At 40.9% G+C, this 22,304-nt stretch overlaps 1 protein-coding gene across 1 annotated transcript in view; it reads left to right on the top strand.

Annotated features, from left to right (window-relative positions):
* Positions 1-22,304, top strand: part of VIPR1 (vasoactive intestinal peptide receptor 1) — a 115,741-nt gene that overhangs the window by 65,872 nt on the left and 27,565 nt on the right. The window contains exons 4-6 of the mRNA XM_084508726.1: positions 3,984-4,084; positions 9,056-9,156; positions 10,768-10,900. Of these exons, the coding sequence (XP_084364852.1) occupies positions 3,984-4,084; positions 9,056-9,156; positions 10,768-10,900 (335 nt within the window). The remainder of the gene's footprint in view (positions 1-3,983; positions 4,085-9,055; positions 9,157-10,767; positions 10,901-22,304) is intronic.

The following is a 22,304-nucleotide window of genomic DNA, read 5'->3' as shown; positions in this document are numbered from 1 at the left end:
TTGTGTAAGTCTTGAGAGAGACCCTGCTGATCCTGCTGGGGCTCAGCCTGAAGCCACTGACATGTTTGCACTTTCATACACTACATCTACTGGTATCTGGGGCTGGATCAAGGGATATGGTGGTTTGATTAAACATTTACGGCCCATCATGCTACACATGAGTCTTTAAGGCGCTGCTGCTGTAAAACTTTGTGAAAACTGGTTATTCAGGCCTGCGGCTTTACCCCTTGCCTTTCAATAGTGCTTTATGCCTTGATTGTCATAAACACTGATATAAACGAGCCAAAGGTCTAGCCTCATATTTACACTTGTCATTCTCTTCTATAATCAGTAGCTTTTTATGTTACCGGTTCTCCAGCAATAGCTATAATTCCTTTAGCTTGTGTAAGGATTACCTCTGCACATTATATTTGCCAGCTTGAGAACTTTGTTTTTTTTTTTTTTTTTCCCGAGATTTCTGCACTGTTATTTTCCTTTCTTTCTACATCCATCCCCTCCTACCTGGCAGGGAGCCGTATGAAAAGGTCATCATCTTGTTGCCTTTAAAAAACATTTGTCCTGATATCTGCAAAGAGAAAAGGCAGAACCTAGCAAAGGACTTCAGTTACATGCAAGGCTCCCATGCATAGTGAGCTTCTGAAGTAATGAGACCCTTCTTGCACTTTCTAATTGCATTTGCATTTTCTAAACATGACCAAACTGAAACACAGAAGATTTCCTTGCAACCTAAGGAAATGCTTTTTTTTACAGTAAGGGTGACCAAGCACTAGAGCAAGTTGCCCAGAGAGCATGTGGAGTCTCCCTCCTTGGAGAGGAGATATCTGAGGATATCCAAAAGCCATTGGACATGGTCCTGGGCAAGCAGCTCTAAGTGGCCCTGATTGAGCAGGAGGGAACCAGATAGCCTCCAGAGGTCCCTTCCAACCTCAGCCAGTCTGTGATTCTCTGAAATCAGGAAGCTGAGTTCTGGCAAAACATGTTGTGAGGTTACTGTTATCATAGATGAAAGTTAGTTGCGGCTTTTTCTTTTTTCTTTTTATTTTCCCCTTTAAATAGAAAACCTCATCTCTTTGAAATGGTTGTGGCTTTTAGGACTAGGTGCACCAGTTTGACAGTTGTAATGCTTCTGACAAAAATGAAATACAAAACCTACAAAATCTTAATTTCATGACAGGGACAGGGAAAAAGCTATTAACGAGTATACCCTCTTTCCTTCTTAAAAAAATTTCTAAAAAAATAAACTCTGCTCGCACGAGGAACTTGAACCTCCTTTTTCCACAACTCAGGAGGAGAGCCTGGCACACAAAACACCTCACTTTCCAGCCAGTATTAGGATGCTTTCCAGCTCTCACAATGGATCTCCTCCACTGTACATTGCTAATTACGTGATACTGAGGTGTAAGCCCCAATCCCCTTTCTCATTAATTCTCTGGAAAAACGGTTTGAAAAGATTTAGCTTCAGTCTGATAGGAAATAGGAAAGATTGGGAAAAAATGTGAACTTTCACAGATTGAAGATACCAAGTCCAGAAGCTCTGCCTTTTCCACTACTGCCACATTTTGCATCTTCAATGTACTTCATTAGTGCACCATTCTGGAGAGAGTTTAAGAAACTGTTATGGAAAATAGCCTAGAAACATCTTGACACTTCAAACACTTGCTTTCCCATTGACAGAAGAGCAGACTTTATTTCTAAAGCCCTGCTGTTGGTGAGGAAATGGAAATCTAAGGAGGACAAATGAACTGGCTGCAGTTTCACTGGAAGTGTGTGATAGAGCTGAGCTTTGAGCCTGTAGCATAAAAATCTCAGCTTAATACTTTAGTCTAAAGTTCACAGCCTGTTTATTAGGTAAACCTCAGAGTAAGTACTAAGCTTGTGAGGCATTTTTCCAAGTTTTGTGCACATCTTCAGTAGAAAGTAATCAACCTAATGTCAAGTAGTAATTAGAAATGTTGTTTGCTCTGAGGGGAGATATCATCCAGCACTTGACCCAAAATGGTAGTGAGGTAAAATCTATATCTTCTAACCTTGTACTTTTTGCACCTCCCAGGCATCTAGCACAGAACATGAGAGTTATAAAGATGTGTTGTATCAGACCATGTGTTCGAATCTGTGCATCAAAAAATAAAATGAGCAGCAAAGGGTGGTAGAAAAACTTATCAGGGAGGTGAGAATTCCTAAAATTAGGCAGATTATTGTTTGTTTGTTTTTTTTAATCTCAGTGATGCTACATTATTTTGTTTCCCTCTGCCGTAGTTTACATATCTGCTAAACCATTAAGACAATTTTGAAAAGTACTCATGTGAACAGGGAGGACAAGAATTACAAAGTATCAAATGGTTTTAGGAAGTGCGCTTGAAAAGAAGAACTACAAGGAAATGAATGAAACTGAAACTGGCACTCCTTAATTCACTGAGAATAAGCAAAACCACCATGAAAACTAAAGACATCTCCAGACAGAGGGAGAAGTCTTGAGCAGGAAATAGGAAGCAGAAAAATTCAGATAATGGGATCCATTGTAATGAAGAAATTACATAACACCTTAAAAAATAAATAAATAGTGAACAGTCATGTCCTTGCTTTGTTTGCACATGATCTCTTATGATCTTGATATGAACCCTGGAAAAAGAAATGTAAACAGTGGCCATGCAGGAAAAGCCTGGGGAACAACAGCCCACCAAACTGCTCAAGTTAACTGCGTTTGGAGCAGCTGCTGAAAGGAGCAAAGGCACCAGAGCCTTTGTTGTATTCAGATCAATCAGAAGGCAGAATCACAGAGGCAAGTTTCGGTGTCAAAATCCACCTATCACAGGGATTCAAGAAGTGGATTAAGTAAGGTGATAAGCTGATGATGATTTCAGTGCAAGATAGGTCTATATAGTTAGGAAGATGTTCAGATGACTCAACAGTCAGAAATTCCTGTAGGTGATGCTTGGATATTTTCATGACTCATAGCAGCAGAATTGATTTTCTCCTGTGTGCAGTTTTATTATTCTTGTGTGCAAAGGTCCATATTGCTGGAAATGTTTGCAAAGCTCTTGAGTTTCACTGATGTAATTCTTCAACTAAAAAGCCGTAAGCAAGTTTTGACTGTTTACCATTTGCGTATACTGGTTTATTGTACCAGCTTTCCGGTCAGGGATGGCAGGATGTTTTATGTGATAAAAGACACCAAAGGAATGCCAAGCATTCAATTTGTGAAATTTTATTAGTTGATAACACAATCATGTGATTCATTTGAGATGGACTGGTTAGGGATCAGTGGTCAGAGAAGGTGCTGGGGGAATATGCAATTTACTTTTGATGGTTTGGTTCTTTGTTGTTTCTGTCTGACAAACATCTGTCTTGTACATATGTTAGAACAGGCAATACAGATGGTGAGTATCTGTTTTTTCTTCCCTCTTAGACAATTTTTGAAGTATTTTTTTTCTCAAGCACCAGTGCAGTAGATTTCATGGGAATCGCATTGAATAAAGTTCAGGACTCGTTTTATAGGCAAGGTCTGGGTTTTGAGGACTGGGTTCAGTTCCCAGCTCTCCCACCTTAACACAAAATCACTTTATCTATCCCTGCCTTGGCTTCTCACAAGCAAAATGAAAGCTGTAAATACTTCACTGCTCTGGTTAGATGAAGAAATTTCCAGGAACGGAGACAATAACACTCTCAGACAATATCCTTGCATTGCCCGCATCCAAGAGACTGAGTCCAGGTGGTATTATGGTACCATTAGAAGAGATGCTTTGTGGGCACCTCAATATTAAAAGCTATTTGTATATGAAGACTGAATATATGACCAAATTGGTCTCCCCACTCTATGTGTTATGTGTAAGATGCTTACTTCTTAACAGAGAAAATGTATGAGACTTTTACTGTGTTACAAGAAATGTGATCTGACATTTAAATTAAGAAAAGGCAAACATATGTTTAAGAGCAAGCCCAATGCTTCTTCTGTTAATCATACCTTTCTATTTATTTTTTTTTAGGAAATGTGACCAGGAATTGCACAAGTCAGGGCTGGACAGATGTGTACCCTGCACCATATGCTGTAGCTTGTGGATTTGATTCCAACAGCACTCCAGAAGAGGTTTGTAGAGCTGGATAAGTGTATATCATGACTTACTATCATTAGTAGATAGATAGCAGAATCATGTGGTATTCTGATCCTTTATTTTTTCCATTCCTATTCTAATTCCCTGAAAATGAAGGATCACCTGGAAGATCTCTGGAAGCAGAGATCAGTGTCTGGTCAAATAGATGATCCTCCCCTTGATCTCCAAGGGGGTGGCAGGAACTCAGCACCTGAGAAAATGAGACCAGTGTCTCTGTGATGCCCAAGTGTAACTTCAGGTGCTTCATGTTCCACGTTCAAATTTGAAACAAGGCCTTCCTTGAGTTATTTATATTTAGCCTTGAGTAGGTATGGTAATTCCAGTATTTGTAGGCCAAACACAATCATCAAAAGATCAGAAGGGATAAACCAATATAACTCATTTGTCATCAGTGCAGCTGTGCTGATCTTAACCAGATAAACTCTAGAAAGGTAGGCAACACACACATTTTCAGGCCATGTTATTGAATTTTGAAAGAAAATCCACAAACTCTCTGGCATATTACTTGCAGGTAAATTAGTAATCACTGAACTAGATATAATTAGCTTTCAAATATTATAGAGTATTGTCATTGCACAGAAAGGAATTTGTTACTGCTTTGCTGCATGCTTAGGCACGAAGGGTAAAGTCTAAAGAAGATAACCAAACTTGTTAGAAGCGGTATTCACCTCAAGCAACTAAAAGTTCAACATCTAGTCAGTCTAAACTAGTCACCTATAGCTCTCCTATAGTCAACCAGAAAAAGCTCATGCTAGAAAAAATATTATCTTTTGCTGCAACCATATATTTATATTAAACCTAGGTCCATGTGTGTTTTTTTGTTTGTTTGTTTGTTTGTTTGTTTGTTTCTGCTGTATGACATTTCCCAGTGTTTGTGAATGCTGGACATAGGAAACTTAATAATGAATATATATCTAGTGTGTGTGGTCTGTGTATTGTCACACATTACAAAGGCACTCGAAGAGTTAACAGAAAATCTGAGCTGAACTTTACCAGCCTTAAGAGTAAAAGAATTTGGAAAATACCAAAGGGAAAGATACACAAAGAATTTCAGGGATCTACTGAAGAGAGAGCTTTAGTTTGCCTTCGAGGTCAGCCACCTTTTCATATCCTCCTGTCCCATTCCTAAGATGGAGTTTTGTGGCACCAGTTGCACATTGCAAAAGCCATCGTTACGGGTCTGTTCTGGGAAGACCCTCCACCAAGACCTCTAGCTTATGTTCCAGCTGCAAAGGGATTTGGGAATTCCTAGGACATGCTTTGGCAACCCAATGGATTGCAGCGCTGCCAGAGTGCTGCGTTACCAAGAGAACATGCATTGTGCTCTTTTAATTCTTTCTTAATTATTTTCTCTTGATTTGCACAGTTTTGTCATGCCGTTTAAGTCTAATTTGTGTGAAAGGTGGCTGAGGGGGGTGAACATGCAGTCCTAGCCTGTGAAGAATAGATTTCTGTTGTTGTTGAATTGACTGTCAGTTTGTGGAGGAAGAAATAAAGGGAATAAGAAAAAAAGGAGAACTGCAGGCTGTATGGAACATGAGGTCCAGAGCAGACTGATAACTATCCATGCCTAAAACACTTCGTGAACTTTAAACATCTACTGGTCTCAAGTCAGAAACAGCAAAATATTTTTGAAAAATAAATAAGAGCTGTGACTATGATTTCAATTATAAATTCTGTCAGTCCTTATGAAATAGAAGACATAGCCACCAAAGTAGTGCATTTATGATGTCTGAAACGGTAACGTTTCCTTCTCCAATCTGACCTTGAAAACCCATATGTTAGCTAATGGGGTGTTGTTTTACTGTCCCATTATTAGGCATGACGCATAGCTTCCCCACTCCGTTCCCCCACCTGCTCAGATAGGAGCCACCCAACTGTCCCTGTAGGCTCTCTCTGAGGCAATGAAGAAAACAGATCATTTCACCCCACAGTTCTCTCCAGAGGGGCCTCTTTGCATTTACCAGGGGAAACACAGAAGGCTTTAGCACAGGTGATGTAAACACAAAACAAGTTTGCATGCAGGGCTGCTTGAAGACTTGATATCAGCGTTTCTGTTATTTTGCACTTACAGATGTAAATGTTTCACATTCTAATTCCATTCATCAAGGGACAAATGTAGAGGCTACTGAACAGAAGTGAAAGAAGCTAGTTCTCAGTTAATCTGAGTTTAGCATCTACCTTAACTAATCGTTCATATCACATTCTAGTGAAATTAAGGACAGGCTTTTAGATGTCAGAGAGGGAATGATAAAATTGTCTAATTTTATTCAGTAAATCACTATAGGTCTAGAAACAGAACACAGGCATCCTGACGTACATTTCCTTCACTTCTCTAAATCCCTGTTCTTTCTAGGATTAGTATTTTAGTAATCTGAACATTAACAGTGAAATTTCAGTTCCATTTATGATCTTGAATAAAATTATCTCCTTTGATATCTGTAAAACAGGAGGTGATTGTCATTAGCAAGTACAGCAAGGTGGAACCTCAACTGTTCCTTAATGCAGTGCAAGTCCCTCCATGCTCTGCAGGTGGGCGAGCATAGGTATGGCCATATTCTGTAGACTCCATCAGTCTATCAGGTAAATAAATTAGAAAAGAAGCCCTTGCTATGAATCATGACACAAAGTGCTTAGTGATGTGGATTCATTGAATGAGGCTACAAAGACACTGTGCTTTTATCTTCTCTGAGCTCTGTGGTCCAAGGAGCAGTATAGACATGACCAGTGTAGCCTCTGCATTCTCTGAAATTTCTGTCTTAACACCCCTATAAGCTGGGTTGTGTAAATTCTAGAGGATTACCTCTCATCTCAGCCTCACTGGTCCTGAACAGCACCTAGTGCTTATCAAGGCCCATGAAAATAACCTATAAAAAATTTCAGCTCTTACTGTTATTAAAGAGTGTTTTCCCAGATAAGGTTGGGTTTAGATTTTCTGTCAAAACTGCTTTTTGTGGTTTTGGCTTGTCGTGGTTCCGCTCGAGTGGGCAGCCGAGCTCCACCACAGCCGCTCTCTCACTCCCCCTCCTCAAAGAGGAATGGGGAGAAAATATGTGAAAAGTGCTCAAGGATTGAGATAAGGATGAGGAAATCACGCAATAATTATTGTAACGGGCAAAACAGACTCGGCATAAGGAGATAGTAAGATTTATTACCTACAACTAACAAGCGAGAGAAGTGAGAAAACAAAGGAAAAAAAAACAAAAGCACCTTCCCCCCCATCCACCCTCTTCCACCTCCTCCCCCCGAGCGGCGCAGGGGAACGGGGAATGGGGGTTATGGTCAGTCTACAGCACTTCTTCTCTGCCGCTCCTTCTCGGTCACTCTCGTCCCCTGTGCTGTGGGGTCCCACCCACGGGATGCAGTCCTTGATGAACTGATCCGGCGTGGGCTTCCCACAGGCAGCAGCTCTTTCAGAACTGCTCCAGATATGGGTCCGTACCACGGGGTCCATCCCTCAGGAGAAAACTGCTCCAACCTGGCTCCCCTACGGGTAGCAGCTCCTGCCGGGTCACCTGCTCCTGCGTGGGCTCCTCTCCACGGGCTACAGGTCCGGCCCGGAATCTGCTCCGGCAGGGGTCTTCCACAGGCGGCAGCCTCCGTCGGTGCAGGGCCACCTGCTCCACCGTGGTCTCCTCCACGGGCTGCAGCGTGGAACCCTGCTCCACCGTGGTACTCCATGGGCTGCAGGGGGACATCCTGCTTCACCATGGTCCTCACCACAGGCCGCAGGGGACTTCTGCTCCGGCGCCTGGAGCACCTCTCCCCCTCCTTCTACACTGACCTTGGTGCAAGGCTGTTCTCCCACTCCCTTGACTCTCCCGGCTGCTGTGTGGCGCAGCGTTTTTTCCCTGTCTTAAATATGCTCTCACAGAGGCGCAAAACAACATCGCTTATTGGCTCGGATCTGGAAAACAATGGGGCCCTTCCCAAACATGGGGCAGCTTCTAGATCTTTCTCACAGAAACCACCCCTATGGCTCCCTGCTACCAAAACCTTGCCACGTAAACCCACTACAGCTGGTTGGTTGTTTTACAGAAAATGGTGGCAAGGAGGGCAGAGAAGGGTCAATCAAGGGCTAGAAAAATAAGGCTTTCTACAAGCTGAGTTGGATTCTCATTAAAATTTTGATTTTTCATTGATAAAACAGATGTCTGAATACCAACTGATCTTTTCTTTTTAAGCTGAGGATCAAAATATATTGATTTAGTGTTGCTAGTGAGCCTTAGGAGAGGTGTTGGTTTTTTTTGGTTTTTTTTTTGCCTTATTCCCCAATATTATTTAGACCAGGATTCCCTGTTGGATTTAAAACCCATGGTGCTCCATGTTCAGAGACTCCCTCTGTATGCAATCAGAGAGAAAACTGTGGACTAATTTCCAACTTAACATATATTTCTGTGTGTTCAGTGAGGATATTTTAGTTGTTTGTTGTTTTTCTTTTTCTTTTTTTTTTTTTCTTGCTAAAACACAATGCTTAGCTTCCACAAAAGCAAAACCAATTTCCAGACCAGTCCTGTCCTCAAAATTCATTATTATAATGAAGCTGATCATGCTCACTGCCTAAGAGCTGACATGTCCGTGCACTGTTTAACTGAACATTAGTCAGTTTAGTTTCACAAGGTTATAACCATGTAGCTGTCTCTGCCAGTGTCAAAACAGACTCCTTCCTCTATGAATCTTTCCCTCGTGTAACATTAACCTGGTTTTGGTGCAATCCAAGCTCTGCTGGAACCAGACACATTCCCCTTATTCACACTGGTGGTATTTGAATCATGTAGCCTGGCTGATGTGATTTTAAAGGGTGAAGGAAGTTTTTTGTAAGATAACGGAGTAGGATGGTTCCCTTATTTCACCAAGAAAATCAGAAAAATATCAGTGACATGGGTATTTAGGCAAATATTGGCAGCTCTTTGAAAGTCTTTTTTTGCTTCTTTCCTTCATGTTAGCAAACGTCATTCTATGGCACAGTCAAGACCGGCTACACCATTGGACATACCTTATCGCTCATTGCTCTCACAGCTGCTATGATCATTTTATGTCTCTTCAGGTAAGAGCACGAGCAAAAAAAAGACAGAGGTAAGGGGATGACTCAAAGGGAATAGTGGCTGTTTAAATATGAATAAGTCAACTGTTTTGTCTATAAACCATGATTGAATGTAAAACACAGACAGGAGAGGGATGTTCCTCCATTTTTTGGTATCGGCGTTTTATGATATGTGATTTGTGGCATTTTTATGAGAGTTACAACCCCCAGTCCAATTATTTAAGGTGCGATTCATCTGACTAAATGTACACTTTTACATGGTGGATCTCTGTATCTGAAATACAGGGACTGGGTCAGAATAGTATGGATGAGTATATTTAATGATGAATTTCAGCTAAAGTAGGCATTCAGAATGGGATAGATGATTCTCACCCCAAATCTACCTCCAGAAATGCATTTCAGAAATACTTCCTATTGTAGCCTATGGAGATCTAGGTCAAAACAGAGTCACCCAGAACCATATTAGACGTGCTAGAGCCTTTGAGTCATGCACAAACTGAACAGGTGTAATGTAGGACCTTCAGGAGCCACAGGCCCTTATGGACTGAAAGGTAGACATGATAGAGCAAATTAAATGGCATGAAATGCCTAAGTTATGGCATCTGAATTCATCCTCAGTTCCTGTTGTTTGCAATAGATTCAGGCATGTATATTTGTGTACACAACTGGCCTCACGCTTCATGATCCTTAAGCAGAGATAAACGCTTCCTTTGCACTTCTCAGCATGCATGCTCTCTCTGCTCCCCAAACAGTGAATCAGACATATTCAAATTACATTGTCTCAACAAGGTACAAGGTGCCAGAAAAGCTGTTGAAATTGTCAGGGTTCACACACCTCATCTGTGGGAAACAGTGTAATTTGACTTGGTTTTGCCACAAGAACAGAGGACTCAGCTCAGTCCCTTTATCCTTTCATCGTCAGAGATTAAGAGTATAAACTTGCCGATGCACAGTAACTCATTAAAAAGTGGTAATTCGATCATGTTGCTGAGTGAGGTCTGTTGTGGTTCTGATGACTGAACAAAATACACTTGAAAAGCAGACCTGTTTGATGAAAATTCATCTTCAAAATATTGGTGGGCAAGAAAGAAAAACCCTTGTGATGTTCTTAATATAATTAATAACTAGCCATTTTAAGTGAATATATTATTCACATTGCTCCAAAAAACCTGCAATATGTGTTAATTTTGGCAGCTGCTGCTAATTTATTTCTCCCCCTGAGGAAATATTTTACCTTTAAAAAAATTATTATAGTACAAACATTCTGTAGAAAACAGTCCTTTATCATAAGTGCAGTTTACTGAGTCAAAGCTATTTCTTTTCCAATGGAAAGCAGTATGATGGACCTGTTTTCTATCATTCTATCTTTTGACCTTTTTTTCTGAGAAGTGGAAAAGAAGCAACAGTGCTACAGATATATGGAATGCCACATCTTTTGTGGCTTTAAAAAACTTAAGTGAATTTGCAGTGATTTACATCAGAACATTGTCTGTGTCAGGGTTTCTAATGTTTGATTGTAATTCTATATCTTGGCAGAAGAAACATGTAAATAGATAAATAATGTTTTTGAGAAGCCTTACTATTCAGAAATGTTATTATATCTCTCCTCAACAGAAAGCTACACTGTACTCGAAATTATATTCATATGCACCTCTTCATGTCCTTCATAATGAGAGCCATCGCAGTCTTCATAAAAGATGTTATCCTATTTGAAAGTGGAGAATCTGAACACTGCTTTGTGAGCTCAGTAAGTAGCTGTGCACATTGAAGTTTCTGCCGTGTTCTGCTGCCTCTCTTAAACAATGCACCAAAAATAACTTTGCAAATGTATGTAAGACACTACCTTGGGAAGACTTCAATATTTTTTAAAAAAATTTGAAAAGAAACAAAAAGCTGATTGTTCAAGCTTAATTTGTGTGGGAAGGGCATAAAATAAATTACCAGGTTGAAAGGTTTGTGGACCTCTAGCCCCTTCTGAGGTCAAACCCACAACTTAGTCACTGCAAGATTTTGGGATTCCAGTCAATCCTGTGCCTACCTCCCAATTCTGTGCTAATTTCTTAGATATTCTGACCAAAGACTTGCCATCCTCTGCTTAAGGGTTTAATAAAGCCTTTCCCCTCAGTGGTGGTAGGAGATCCAGATTCAGGTAACTTCGCAGGTTAAATACCGACACATGAGCTCCATGTGTAAAGTGCAATCACAGTCAGCTGATATCTAACCAATATGTCTGCTAGGGTCCAGACAGCTGTCCCCCTCATTTTGAAGAAGGCACCTACATCTGGTGAGGTGGATGGCTCTCTGAGCTCCACTGATTGTATTGACCAGATTTCTGCACGAGTTCAGGCAGGAATTCTATATATAGACGTCCCTGTCTATTTTTCATCTGGATCTGTATCCCACACTAACGTGGAACTGTGATATTTCTCCTCTGGGATGAAAAAAAGAGGAGAATAAAGGAGTTGGTGTATTTTCTCCTCCTTCAGACTCAGTGTAATCAACAGGAGCAAACATTAAGGAGAGCTGTTTATCTAATGGCAGTGTTGCTGACGATAGCAAGGGACTGGACACAGCAGTCCAACAGATCTCTCCAAGACCTGTGTTTCTCTGCATCATAAAGCAACAGAAAAGACTGTCTTTTCTCTTCCCAATCTCACCACCCAATCTCTTCCTTGTCTTTTGACTTTTCTGTATCCGTACTTTGAGTCCCATCCCTGCTGCTGTAATGGCTTTTCTGCTTGAGCACTTCCCAGTTAATATCAAAGAGCAGCCTACTCCCATCATTTCCCTGAGAACTGTCTACACCATGTCCCCATTGCAGTGACCACATACCACCCACCCTTTGCTTTTTCTTTTCTTTCTTTTTCCTCTGTGGTTCACTGGGATGTGTATTCTTCAGCAATGGGACTTTATTATGTAGGCCCATGAATGGTTACAATGATATATAAACATGGATGAACAATTGGCTGGTGTCTGCTGCCACAGATAATTGTCAATGCTAATTGGCAGAGGAGCCAAGAACCCAATGAACCATGGAGTTTGACCTAACCTCTCACTCCTGCGGGAGTTTTCACCAGGACGTGACTCAGGCATGACTGCAGAAGGCTCTGTGAGAAGTGTCTGCTGCAATAGTCCATCCTGAAGCACTTCTGTGTATAAATACTGGGCTTTGTCCTGCAGAATCTGTCGTTCCTGGAAGCCAGACTCACGGCTACCACCGTTGTGTGTTTCTCCTCATCAGAGGATTTTGATGGGAAATGCCAGTTCATGGTGAATGGTTGGATCCTACAGAAGGGTTACAAAAGTATGTGGAATAAATGTCTTCACTACACAGGACTGAGCTTACCCTTTGCAGAATATGGGCGATATTTTAGGCCATAAGGAAAAAATACCTGTATGGAATTCAATCACAATGCCTCTCCTAATATTCATCTGCTTGCAAACAGTTATAAAATCTGTTGAATTTATGTCGGGTTTGGTTGCATTAGGTTGGATTGAGCTAGGTGAAATAATTGTATTGTTGTGCTTTGAACTTGCAGGATATGATTTTGGCTTGGGGCACATGGGTGCTAACTAGTTGATATATCCAGGGCCTACTATAGGATTTATGGAAGGTTTCATGTTTCTACTGATAATGCAAGATATGGCCTTGAGCTCATTCAGTCTGAGGAGAGATTTGAACAAACAATTTAATTTACTGAATGCTGTCACCACTATGCTGTTTCAGAAGAGGGGAGAAACAAAGCAATAGAGGTCTTTTTATTAGAAGAGAAAGTACTGCACTTAGTTCCTTTGAGGAAAAAAGGACAAAAGCATCTCCCTTCTGAAACAGATTCAGGGATATATAAAATCCAAATGAATTACAACCTCTCCCAGCATTACTGAGGAAGGGATCTATTTCCCGAATTTAACCTTAACTGTTGCAGTACAAAGACATAAAATTATGTTTTATGCACTAGCCACCTAAAAATATTTTAAGCTCACAACCAACATATGTGCCAATGCTCCAATCTGTTAGGAATTCCACTTAATATAGATGAATATGTAATTGAAAAAACATGTTCATGGGCTTTGCTGCAGCAGCATTTTTACTTCATTTTATCTAGTATAGGAAAGCTCAGTTACAGTGCTAATTCTATGGCAATTTAAACTGAAATACATGTAGTTTTGGGTTATGGAATCACAGGTTCATAGAACCATTTAGGTTGGAAAAATACCTTCAAGATCATTAAGTCCAACCATTACCATTGAGATCAACATGAATGCCCTGAAAAATAAAGTGTGTTGGGTATTTCTATGACCAGAGAGAATGTGGCCATAAGCATTTCAGGGACTCAGGGCCAATGCCACCAATCACTGAGCTATCACATGAGCCAGAACATGCACTGTGCACTTGGTGTTGGGGTGTGGTACTAGTAAACTGCTTAAATTCCTTGGTTCATCTTCCTTGATAGATTCACTCCTGAGGGAAAGAAAAGTCTTCCTGCTTCAGTGAAAAATGTACCCTGCCTTTCATGGGGCAGAAACCCTGAGCTGACAAGCAAGGCTCATTTGCATAAGCAAATGTAGCAGGCTTAAATGACCATTGATCCCAAGTCCTACACAAAGTGGCCCAGGCCCTTTCTGCTGCTATAAGGATCACCAATAGCAGCTTTGCAAATGTCCCTCACTCCTTCATCTCTCCCCAGCTGCCCAAATGAATTAGGTGTGTCTTTAGGCGTATAGCAGCGTGTAGACTGACCCTTAGAGAAGGCTCTAAAAACACATTGGGATTTTCCAGTGGGAAACAAAGCAGCACCAGAGACTTTGAATATTTTGGAGAGGTAGAAACAGTAGAGAAATCTCATGCCCATGTATACACACAGCTTATTGCCAAATGTGCCAGCAGTCAGTAGTAGACCGAACCTCACTTTCTTTGTCATGCCCTCAGTCGTAATGTTTGTAGTTATGTGAAACTGAATCATCACGTTGGCTTAAATTACTCTAAGATAGGCATACGCTCATGTGTTAGTGAATATGGGCTTTAAGCACCCAGATGTAGAGACGATCAGGTTAGGAGGGTTCTGTGAAATCGCCCACACCGATTTTTCCAATAACTATTTGTTACAATTCATTCAGAATACATTCAGTTTAATCATTCAGTCAATCATTTAGTCTTCACTTAGTCAATCATTTCTGATGGAAAACTTATGGCATGTGGCTTCAGTTACTCATAATGCACAAAAATTTGCATCACTTTCCAGTCTGTATTTGACTGCATTTTTCTGTGTTCTTTTTTTTTTGTTGTTGCCAGACTGAAGAGCCCTCTTAAATTTTAGTTTTTTTCATATTAGTTTTCTCTACGATTTGTGACCTTCCATTTAAGCATTCCCACACTTTGTCTTCTTCTTTCCTCCTCTCTCTGGAAAATGTCAGGTGAAGCTCAGTAGCCAAAATAGCAAACCTGGTAGAAGGATTGAACTGAACTCTTTGCTTGTCTTTTCATTTGATTTTGTGTGTGAGTGTGTTTTAATGGCTAAGCTTTGATTTAGTTTCACGAATGTAATATCTGGATAGCATAAAGATGAACCACTTATTTTTCCAGCCTAGCTGGAGACAAAGAAGCCAACAGTTTGATATAAATAAAGATTCAGTTCTACAGATTGAATTCAGACTTCTGTTGAGCTCTGCAAATTTGCCTTTGCTGAGAATCCAGCCAAGGGAGGGATCATTTCTCTTTATCCTTTTGCATTCCAGTAAGACAATCAAATTCCAATGAGAAATTCTTTTTTGCAAAGGAGGGCAGGACCTTTAGCAATAGTGAGCATATATATGTCTCATATTTTCAGAGTAGAAAATTAGTTTTTTAATATGAGCTGCCTCAGGCCAAATTGATAAAAGCTACGGGCTCCTACATAAACTTTATATATGGAAGTTGAAGACAGACACATTTTCTTTTCCACCACATCCCCATCTGGATTCAAATCCATCCAACTTCATGGAGAGTGCTTTGATATGCAGGCTATTGTGAAAACTGGAAGAGTACGTATCTTTTTAAGCACTTGTATAAAAATAAAGCTGATATTCAGAAGGCCATAGGTATGAAGAGTTTCTGACCTAGTGGTTGGAGACTGCATCTGACCTCTAGACTAGGGAGCAACGGAGCCAGGTTCTGCTGCAAGGATTTTTCTTGTGGTTTACCCAGCACTCTAAGTCCTTCATATACACAGACCCTGGTTCATCTAGTGGTGTTTTATAGGACAGAAGGTCCCCTGCTCTACTCTCTGAAAAAAAAAAAATAGAAAAAAGTTGGCAGGAGTCTGAGAAGGAGGGAGAGTTGGAAATTAGAGACACAGCCCTTTTATTGGGTTACATCCTCTGTGATAGACATCTACTCTCACCTACACAAAAGAGGGCAAGCTCATTTTAGCATCACAGACTGGTGTCTGATGAACTTTGGCTGACTGGCTTGGGGGGAGATTCTGGCACTACTCTGTCTGCAGACAAAGAGAATTTTTCCCTTGACTTTAATTGGAGTTGGGTCAGGCCCCAAAATGTGTAAATTCATCAGCTGGCACTCTTTCAGTAGTTCAGCTCATTGCTGCAGAACTGCTCCCCATCCACTGAATTCAGTTGGACAAATCAGGCACAAAGATGCTGCCTGAGATAAGGAAAGGCTTTAAAGTCTCTTCTGCCATGAAAATGAGACCCGGTATGAAGTGAGGACTGCCTCTTTTTGCTCAGCTGTGTAGGGTGATGAAGACCCTCAGCCTTCCCACCTGATAGATAGCAGCCACATTTGGTTTTCATCCCAAGGAGCAGCACAAGGAGAAAAAGAAAAATTACTGTTAGCGGAATATTTCTCACTCTGCTCTTCCACTCAAGTCTTACCTGAACCACTTTACCTGTCCAAAAAAAATTTGTGAAACACAGCCAAACAGTTTCTGTTGGCTTCAGGGACAGGTGTTGAAATACACTGGCTTCAGTTCTTTCTGAGCTTTTTGACAGCATTTGGCTTCTACTTATGATCTCCTGAGAATGTCTGTGGTGTTGCTGTCACAACACAAACCTAACACACCCATTTCCTTGGTCTACATTTTTACCACTAAGTTAGATAGAGAGATTTGCTTGTACCTGGCAGTGGAATATAATCTTTATATTATCTGATATCCCCATAGCTGCTGCTATCCCTGTATCTGCTGAGCACTGCTACATTTGAAGTTTTACAGCAAAGTAAATGACAGAGAAAGAAAAATAACTAGAGAAAGCTCCTGTATGTGATACAAAAAAAAAAAAAAAAAAAAAAAAAAAAAAAAGTGAAAGAAAAAGAAAGAAAGAAAGAAAGAGAGAGAGAGAGAGAGAGAGAGAGAAGGAAAGAAGGAAAGAAGGAAAGAAGGAAAGAAGGAAAGAAGGAAAGAAGGAAAGAAGGAAAGAAAGAAGGAAAGAAGGAAAGAAGGAAAGAAGGAAAGAAGGAAAGAAGGAAAGAAGGAAAGAAAGAAAGAAAGAAAGAAAGAAAGAAAGAAAGAAAGAAAGAAAGAAAGAAAGAAAGAAAGAAAGAAAAGAAAGAAAGAAAGAAAGGAAGAAAGGAAGAAAGGAAGAAAGGAAGAAAGGAAGAAAGGAAGAAAGGAAGAAAGGAAGAAAGGAAGAAAGGAAGAAAGGAAGAAAGGAAGAAAGGAAGAAAGAAAGAAATGGGGCTGTTTTATGTTTGCCAAATCTCTTTCAAATCTCACACCAGCATTTCAAGGTTCACTTCACCAAAGGTATTGAGGCACTTCTAGAAAGGATCAGAAAATGGAGAGGAGGTGGGGGGAGAAGGAGAGACAAAGAGGCTACAGCTACATTCTTTAATTAACAGAGGCCTAACAGTGAAAATATTACCCATGCGCAAATAAAGCTAAAAATAAAAAATAATGCCTTCAAGTACACTTTGAAAATCAGGGCCAGAGTTAATCTGAGGTTTTACTGGCAAATTCAGTGATGAAGGGTGTGTGAAGCAATGAGAAGCTATAAGAAGCTATAAATAGGTTTTGGATGTGTACTGCCCATGGCCAGCAGCAGCCATCAGCATGAGAGATGGGCAACCCATCTACCTCATCTTTTTCACGTTCTTGTTTGGAATTTAATATTAGCCAGAAACACTCCACACAGGAATGTGATATCTTACCATCTCTTCTAGAATAGAAGAGGTCTCCACCTGTACAAGCCACCATTCTGATATTTATGAAGGAGACATAAACCACCTCATACATGCCACAGGAAGAGGGCATGCACACAGATAATTGCTGTGAAGCTGCTGGCAAACAGTAACTTCCTTCTTTGTTAGTGAGACAGCAGTTTCTGGCAACCCCATCTTTGCACAAAGACACAACTCTGATCAGGGCTGGCACTAGTAAGTAAAGAATAAAATGGGTTGGGAAGAAGGGTTGTGGTGTCTGGAGATGGAGATCCACTAAAATGATGTGGGAAAAGAAGGGAGCATATGTCTGAGTTTGGGAAGAAGAGAATGTGCAGTGTTGGAGAATGAAGAAAACCTTGAGTGTCAGGGAAGCTGGAGGTAAAACAATCATTTTGAGACAGGGAGGTAATGAATGGCAGTGGGGGATAAAATTGGGTGCTTGGCATGTGGCACCAGAGGCATGCCTGCCTAGGAAAGTGAGGAAGGTCCATGGATGCAATGATCCATTCTTTAAAGGAGAAAGTATTAGATTCTGGGTCATGCCCCTTCTGCTCCTTGGACTGTTGTCATGCAACCCTTGAGAGGGTCTAGACCTTGCAGACCAAGCTCTAACATGGTTTTATATTGTTTTACTTGAATGAGTTATCCCTTACCTTTCTCCTTTGCTCCTGGAAATAACCCAGGCGTGAAGGTAGCAAGTTAGACTGTGGGAGAGCTCTGAAGCAGGAACTTCCTTTGAAAAAGTGACTTTATCTCGCCTGACACTGCAATGCCCCAGTCACGTGCAGGCACTTTAGAGCAATGCAGAACAACAAGAGAACATGGGGCAGATGTGGAGAAGGACATTATTAAAACTCTGACCACCTTCTCCCTTTAGTTGCTGACTTGTGGTTCACTTGCCTTATTATTGAAGATGCGTTCAGAAGTGCCGTTATCATTCTTCAGCTGATGAGCGTGAAATAAGGACAGTTACCCCATTTACCAAGACAATTCTATTTTTATGTTTAAGCTCAACTCTGAGTCATCTGACACAGAGGCTAGACCATCTAGAACTAATCAACATCTTACAAATATTCACAAGACCAACTTCCCCTCCCCTCCAAAAAAAAAAAAAAAAAAAAAAAAAAATCAAACCAATATTCCTAAGAGACAAAATAGAAAGGTCCAGGCCCTCAAGGCTGTCAGTTACATAACCCTTGTTAAAGTCAGCCGAAGAGAAATGCTTAAATAGCCATGAGGATTGCAGTCACGGGGCTTAAACTTGCTTCTTATGTGATGTACAGCAGACATAAGAGCTGCCTACGGAATTGAATAGATAGTGTTGTGTTTGAGGAGGCCTTCGTGGGAAGTGGGCTAGGCATAAAATGTAGTCACTTGGACCACATTTTTTAGTTGGAGTAAATGAGTATAGCACCATTTGTTTTAGCAGAGTTTGCAAGGTTTCTGCCAGTTGAGGATCTGACCCTCCGTGCTTTGCTGGATTGGAAGCACATAAAGTAGAGGTTGTTTTATGTAACTTCTGTATTAGCAGAGAGAGACTTTTAAATACCTTACCATTTTCAACTAGCTTTCAATTTGCATTAAAGACGTGAAGCACCACAAAAAGACAAGGTTACCTTAGGGGACTTTTGGGCCCATATGCATTTGGCTATTGCTAGAGCAATGATACTCTATCCAGAGAAATAATACCCTACCCAGGCTCAGTCCTGGCCCAGCCCAGCCAGCACAAGTGGAAGTAGGGGCAGAGGAAAGAGACATGGAGATTGAGCCCAATGCCTTCCTTCTGATATGAACATCCTTCCACTGTCATACTGGAAGCCAGGAAGACTTAGTTTGCTGAAGCAGTGTGTGCGTGTGCATGCATATTGCTGTGTGGCACAGCTCATCAGTCTAGAAATAGCATTTCTGTTTTGTGAAGGCAGTGACAAATCAACAAGCTTACATACAAATCCAGGTTATAATGGCTTAATAAATTGCCCTGTGACAACTGACATTCGGTAAGTATTCCAGTGTGTGCTCTTAGGCAAAGATGGGTGCATGAAAATGTAATGCATTGTGACCTAGAGGAAAGAAGGTTAAGATAAATTGAATTAATTTGCTATTGCTAAGGCTTAAGAGCACTCCCACATAATGTTTCTGGGGCACCGGTGTTGCAAAGCAGCATGTTAACAGGGAAAATCCGTGTTTGAGGTCTACTATTCCTGTGTCTGAGATAGATGGTTATCATGAGCCCTCTCTGAATTCAGATACGTTGATCTGTCTGCTGTACATTGCGTAGGGATGACTTACAATTGAAGCTGCTAGGGCAGCAAGAGCTGAAGAATCTGTTATCAAGATGTAAAATTATTATTCTAATGAAGGTCTCTAAAGACATTTTTTTCTTTATTTTAATTCCTGAAAGATGAAAATTTGCTTTAACCAAGGCTTTAAACTTGACAGTTTAGGTCCTCACAAACTAAAGGTTACAAGCTCCAATCAGAAGCCACATCATCTCTATCAAGATGACATTTTAAGAATTTCCTTCATCAAACTTCTTTACACATAGACAGTGCTAGGACTCAACACCCAAAATTTCCATGCATCTCCCACGAAAGCTTGCAGAGCCGCCCACTAATGTAGCAATTTAGCATTTAAGATTGCTTGCTTGTCATACTCCATGACAGGGGAGGAAGAAAGGAGTGAAATACACCCAAGTGGCTTAGAAGTCTTCTTTGAATAGATCTTGCTTCCCTTTCGTGGTAGAACACGAACATTGCGGGTCTTTTTTTATTTGATTACCTGTTTGATTTTAGTCTGCAGCTGCAATTAAAGTGAGGGAAGAAATAAGCAGCGGCTTTGTGCCAGCCTGTCTTGTTTGTTTGTGTTTTTAATTTGTTTTATTTTTCTGTTGTTACACAAAAGCAGGAGCGTGCCAGGGGTAAGTTAGCAATTTCTTTTCCTTTTATTTTTTGTGGCTAAGCAAATTGGCTTGACCTAGGTGCTCATTTTCGGAGAAACAGAATCACCCAGTAAGAAGCTGTTTTATTTCTGTCAACAATTCCCATTGACGTCACGCAGAATTTCTGTAAATTAGGCCTCCAGCATAAAGCCCTGTTGAAGTCAGCAGGGGCTTTGCCATTGGCCTCTGTAGGGTCAAACCATCACCCTAATTGTCTCTGAAGAAGACTAGACACAGCAGCAGAAGGCTGAGATAACAATTGGTATTCACATTTTCAGTTTGCCAAATCAACTTCTGGAAATGTCTTCTCTACTGCAGTTCCTCCTTTAGGACCTTGGATGAGGCATGCTCTTCCATTTTTCTGTCAAAGCCAACTAAGTAGTGAAAAGATAATATATAAAAGCCAGTAGCCTTACGCATGGAAATGAGACAAGAAATAGGTGTAGGCTTTAAAGATACAACGTTGCATCTTTGCCAAATCCTCATGAGAGGTCTAAGCCAGGATCAAGTCATTATGGAGTAACCACCCTCCTAAACGAAAAGCTCACTGAACATCACCTTCACCTTTCCTTTCTTAACAGAGGCAGTAATATCTAGACTTGTAAAGTGTATCTATTCCTATCAGCACATTTTTGTCTTGGAAAGTAACCAACCTCATAAAAGGAAAATTTAAAACAGAGAGAAGTACCCTGTGAAAAACAAAAGCATGTATTTGGAAACTAAGTCTATCCTGCCATTTCCATGCAACATGCACAGAATTCAGTGGGCCATGCAGAGCTACAGATAGTGGCATAAAATATTTAGGTTGTAAAACAATTGGTAATTGGATAGCTGTATGAATTCCAGTGTCCAGATGATAGTGAGATGAGGAACTAATCATATTGTACAATCAAACAAGCAGAGCAACTATGTGGTTATTACATCTTTGTTACAAATTACACATTGCCTTAGCTGAGGTGGACATCTCAACAGAAGAGCTGGGATGGGATTCAGTCTGATTTGGGCATATGGGGCGGGAATCAGTTCAAGACTCCTGCATTTAGTTATGATTACGACTAAAATGGCACTGTAGTTATGGAGATGTAGGGCAAGGCCATTCCTGTGCCTGGAGACCCAAAATTCAGCTTCAACAAAGCAGGTGGTGTTGCTCTGTGCTACCCCATTTTCCAGCCATACCTTTGAAACAGGATCACAATTGGGATCTATAAAAAGCTTTTAAATAACATCGAGGAAGCCTCCTTGACCAGGCTGGGGAGAAGAGCAGCTGTTGCTGTGGGCAAATTCAGCATGAGTCACTCAACAACTAGCCTTTCAGACAGGTCATGTCTTCTGGGCAACATAAAAGAAAAGTGCTGGATAAATCTATCACTGAGAAAATGAGTTTTCATCTGTCTCCTGTTGAAGAGACCAGCAGAAATCTCTGTATAAATCTCTTAATTCTGCTTCAGTGGTGGTAGCCCAGGTAAAAGGACCCAAGTACCTTAAAGGAGATTTAGAGGCTTCCACATTTCATGATTAATAGCAATCAATCTGAGCCCATACTTTTGCCAAAGGCACTAGGGACTGGGCTGAAGGCAATGTTCCAACTTCATAAATAATGCCGGGAGCCGCGGCATTGCCCAGGATTGCATATAGTGACTTAAATATATCTTTAAGGTGACTTAAATATATCTTGGTGCCCTGCCACAAACCCCTCAAGCTGTGTTCCACACTGCATCAGGATGCAGAGTTTGAAGGTGCAAGGACACAGGGGATGCATAGGGGTCACATCCATGCGGGGACATGGTCATACATGCATGACCATGGGGAGGTCAGGTCAGGTCTCCTGATGGGGAGGCCAGTGCCTGGGGTGATGAGACTCAGGCAAACCATTTACATCACCCCAGGCCATCTGTAGCGTGTGGGGTAGGAGAATGATCAATCATTGTGGTGCACCTTTGCACTTGATTGGATTTAGATCTTTCTCTAACCTCAATCCTAAACCTGTAGCACACCATATCCCTAGAACAGAAGCCAAGAGAGACTTGTGCTTGTGCAGTGATGATCTCTGGTGCACAG

Source organism: Aythya ferina (genome assembly GCF_964211825.1).
Source record: "Aythya ferina genome assembly, chromosome: 2".
In the NCBI taxonomy this organism is placed as follows: Eukaryota; Metazoa; Chordata; class Aves; order Anseriformes; family Anatidae; genus Aythya; species Aythya ferina.
This window is presented reverse-complemented; position numbering and strand designations above follow the sequence as displayed.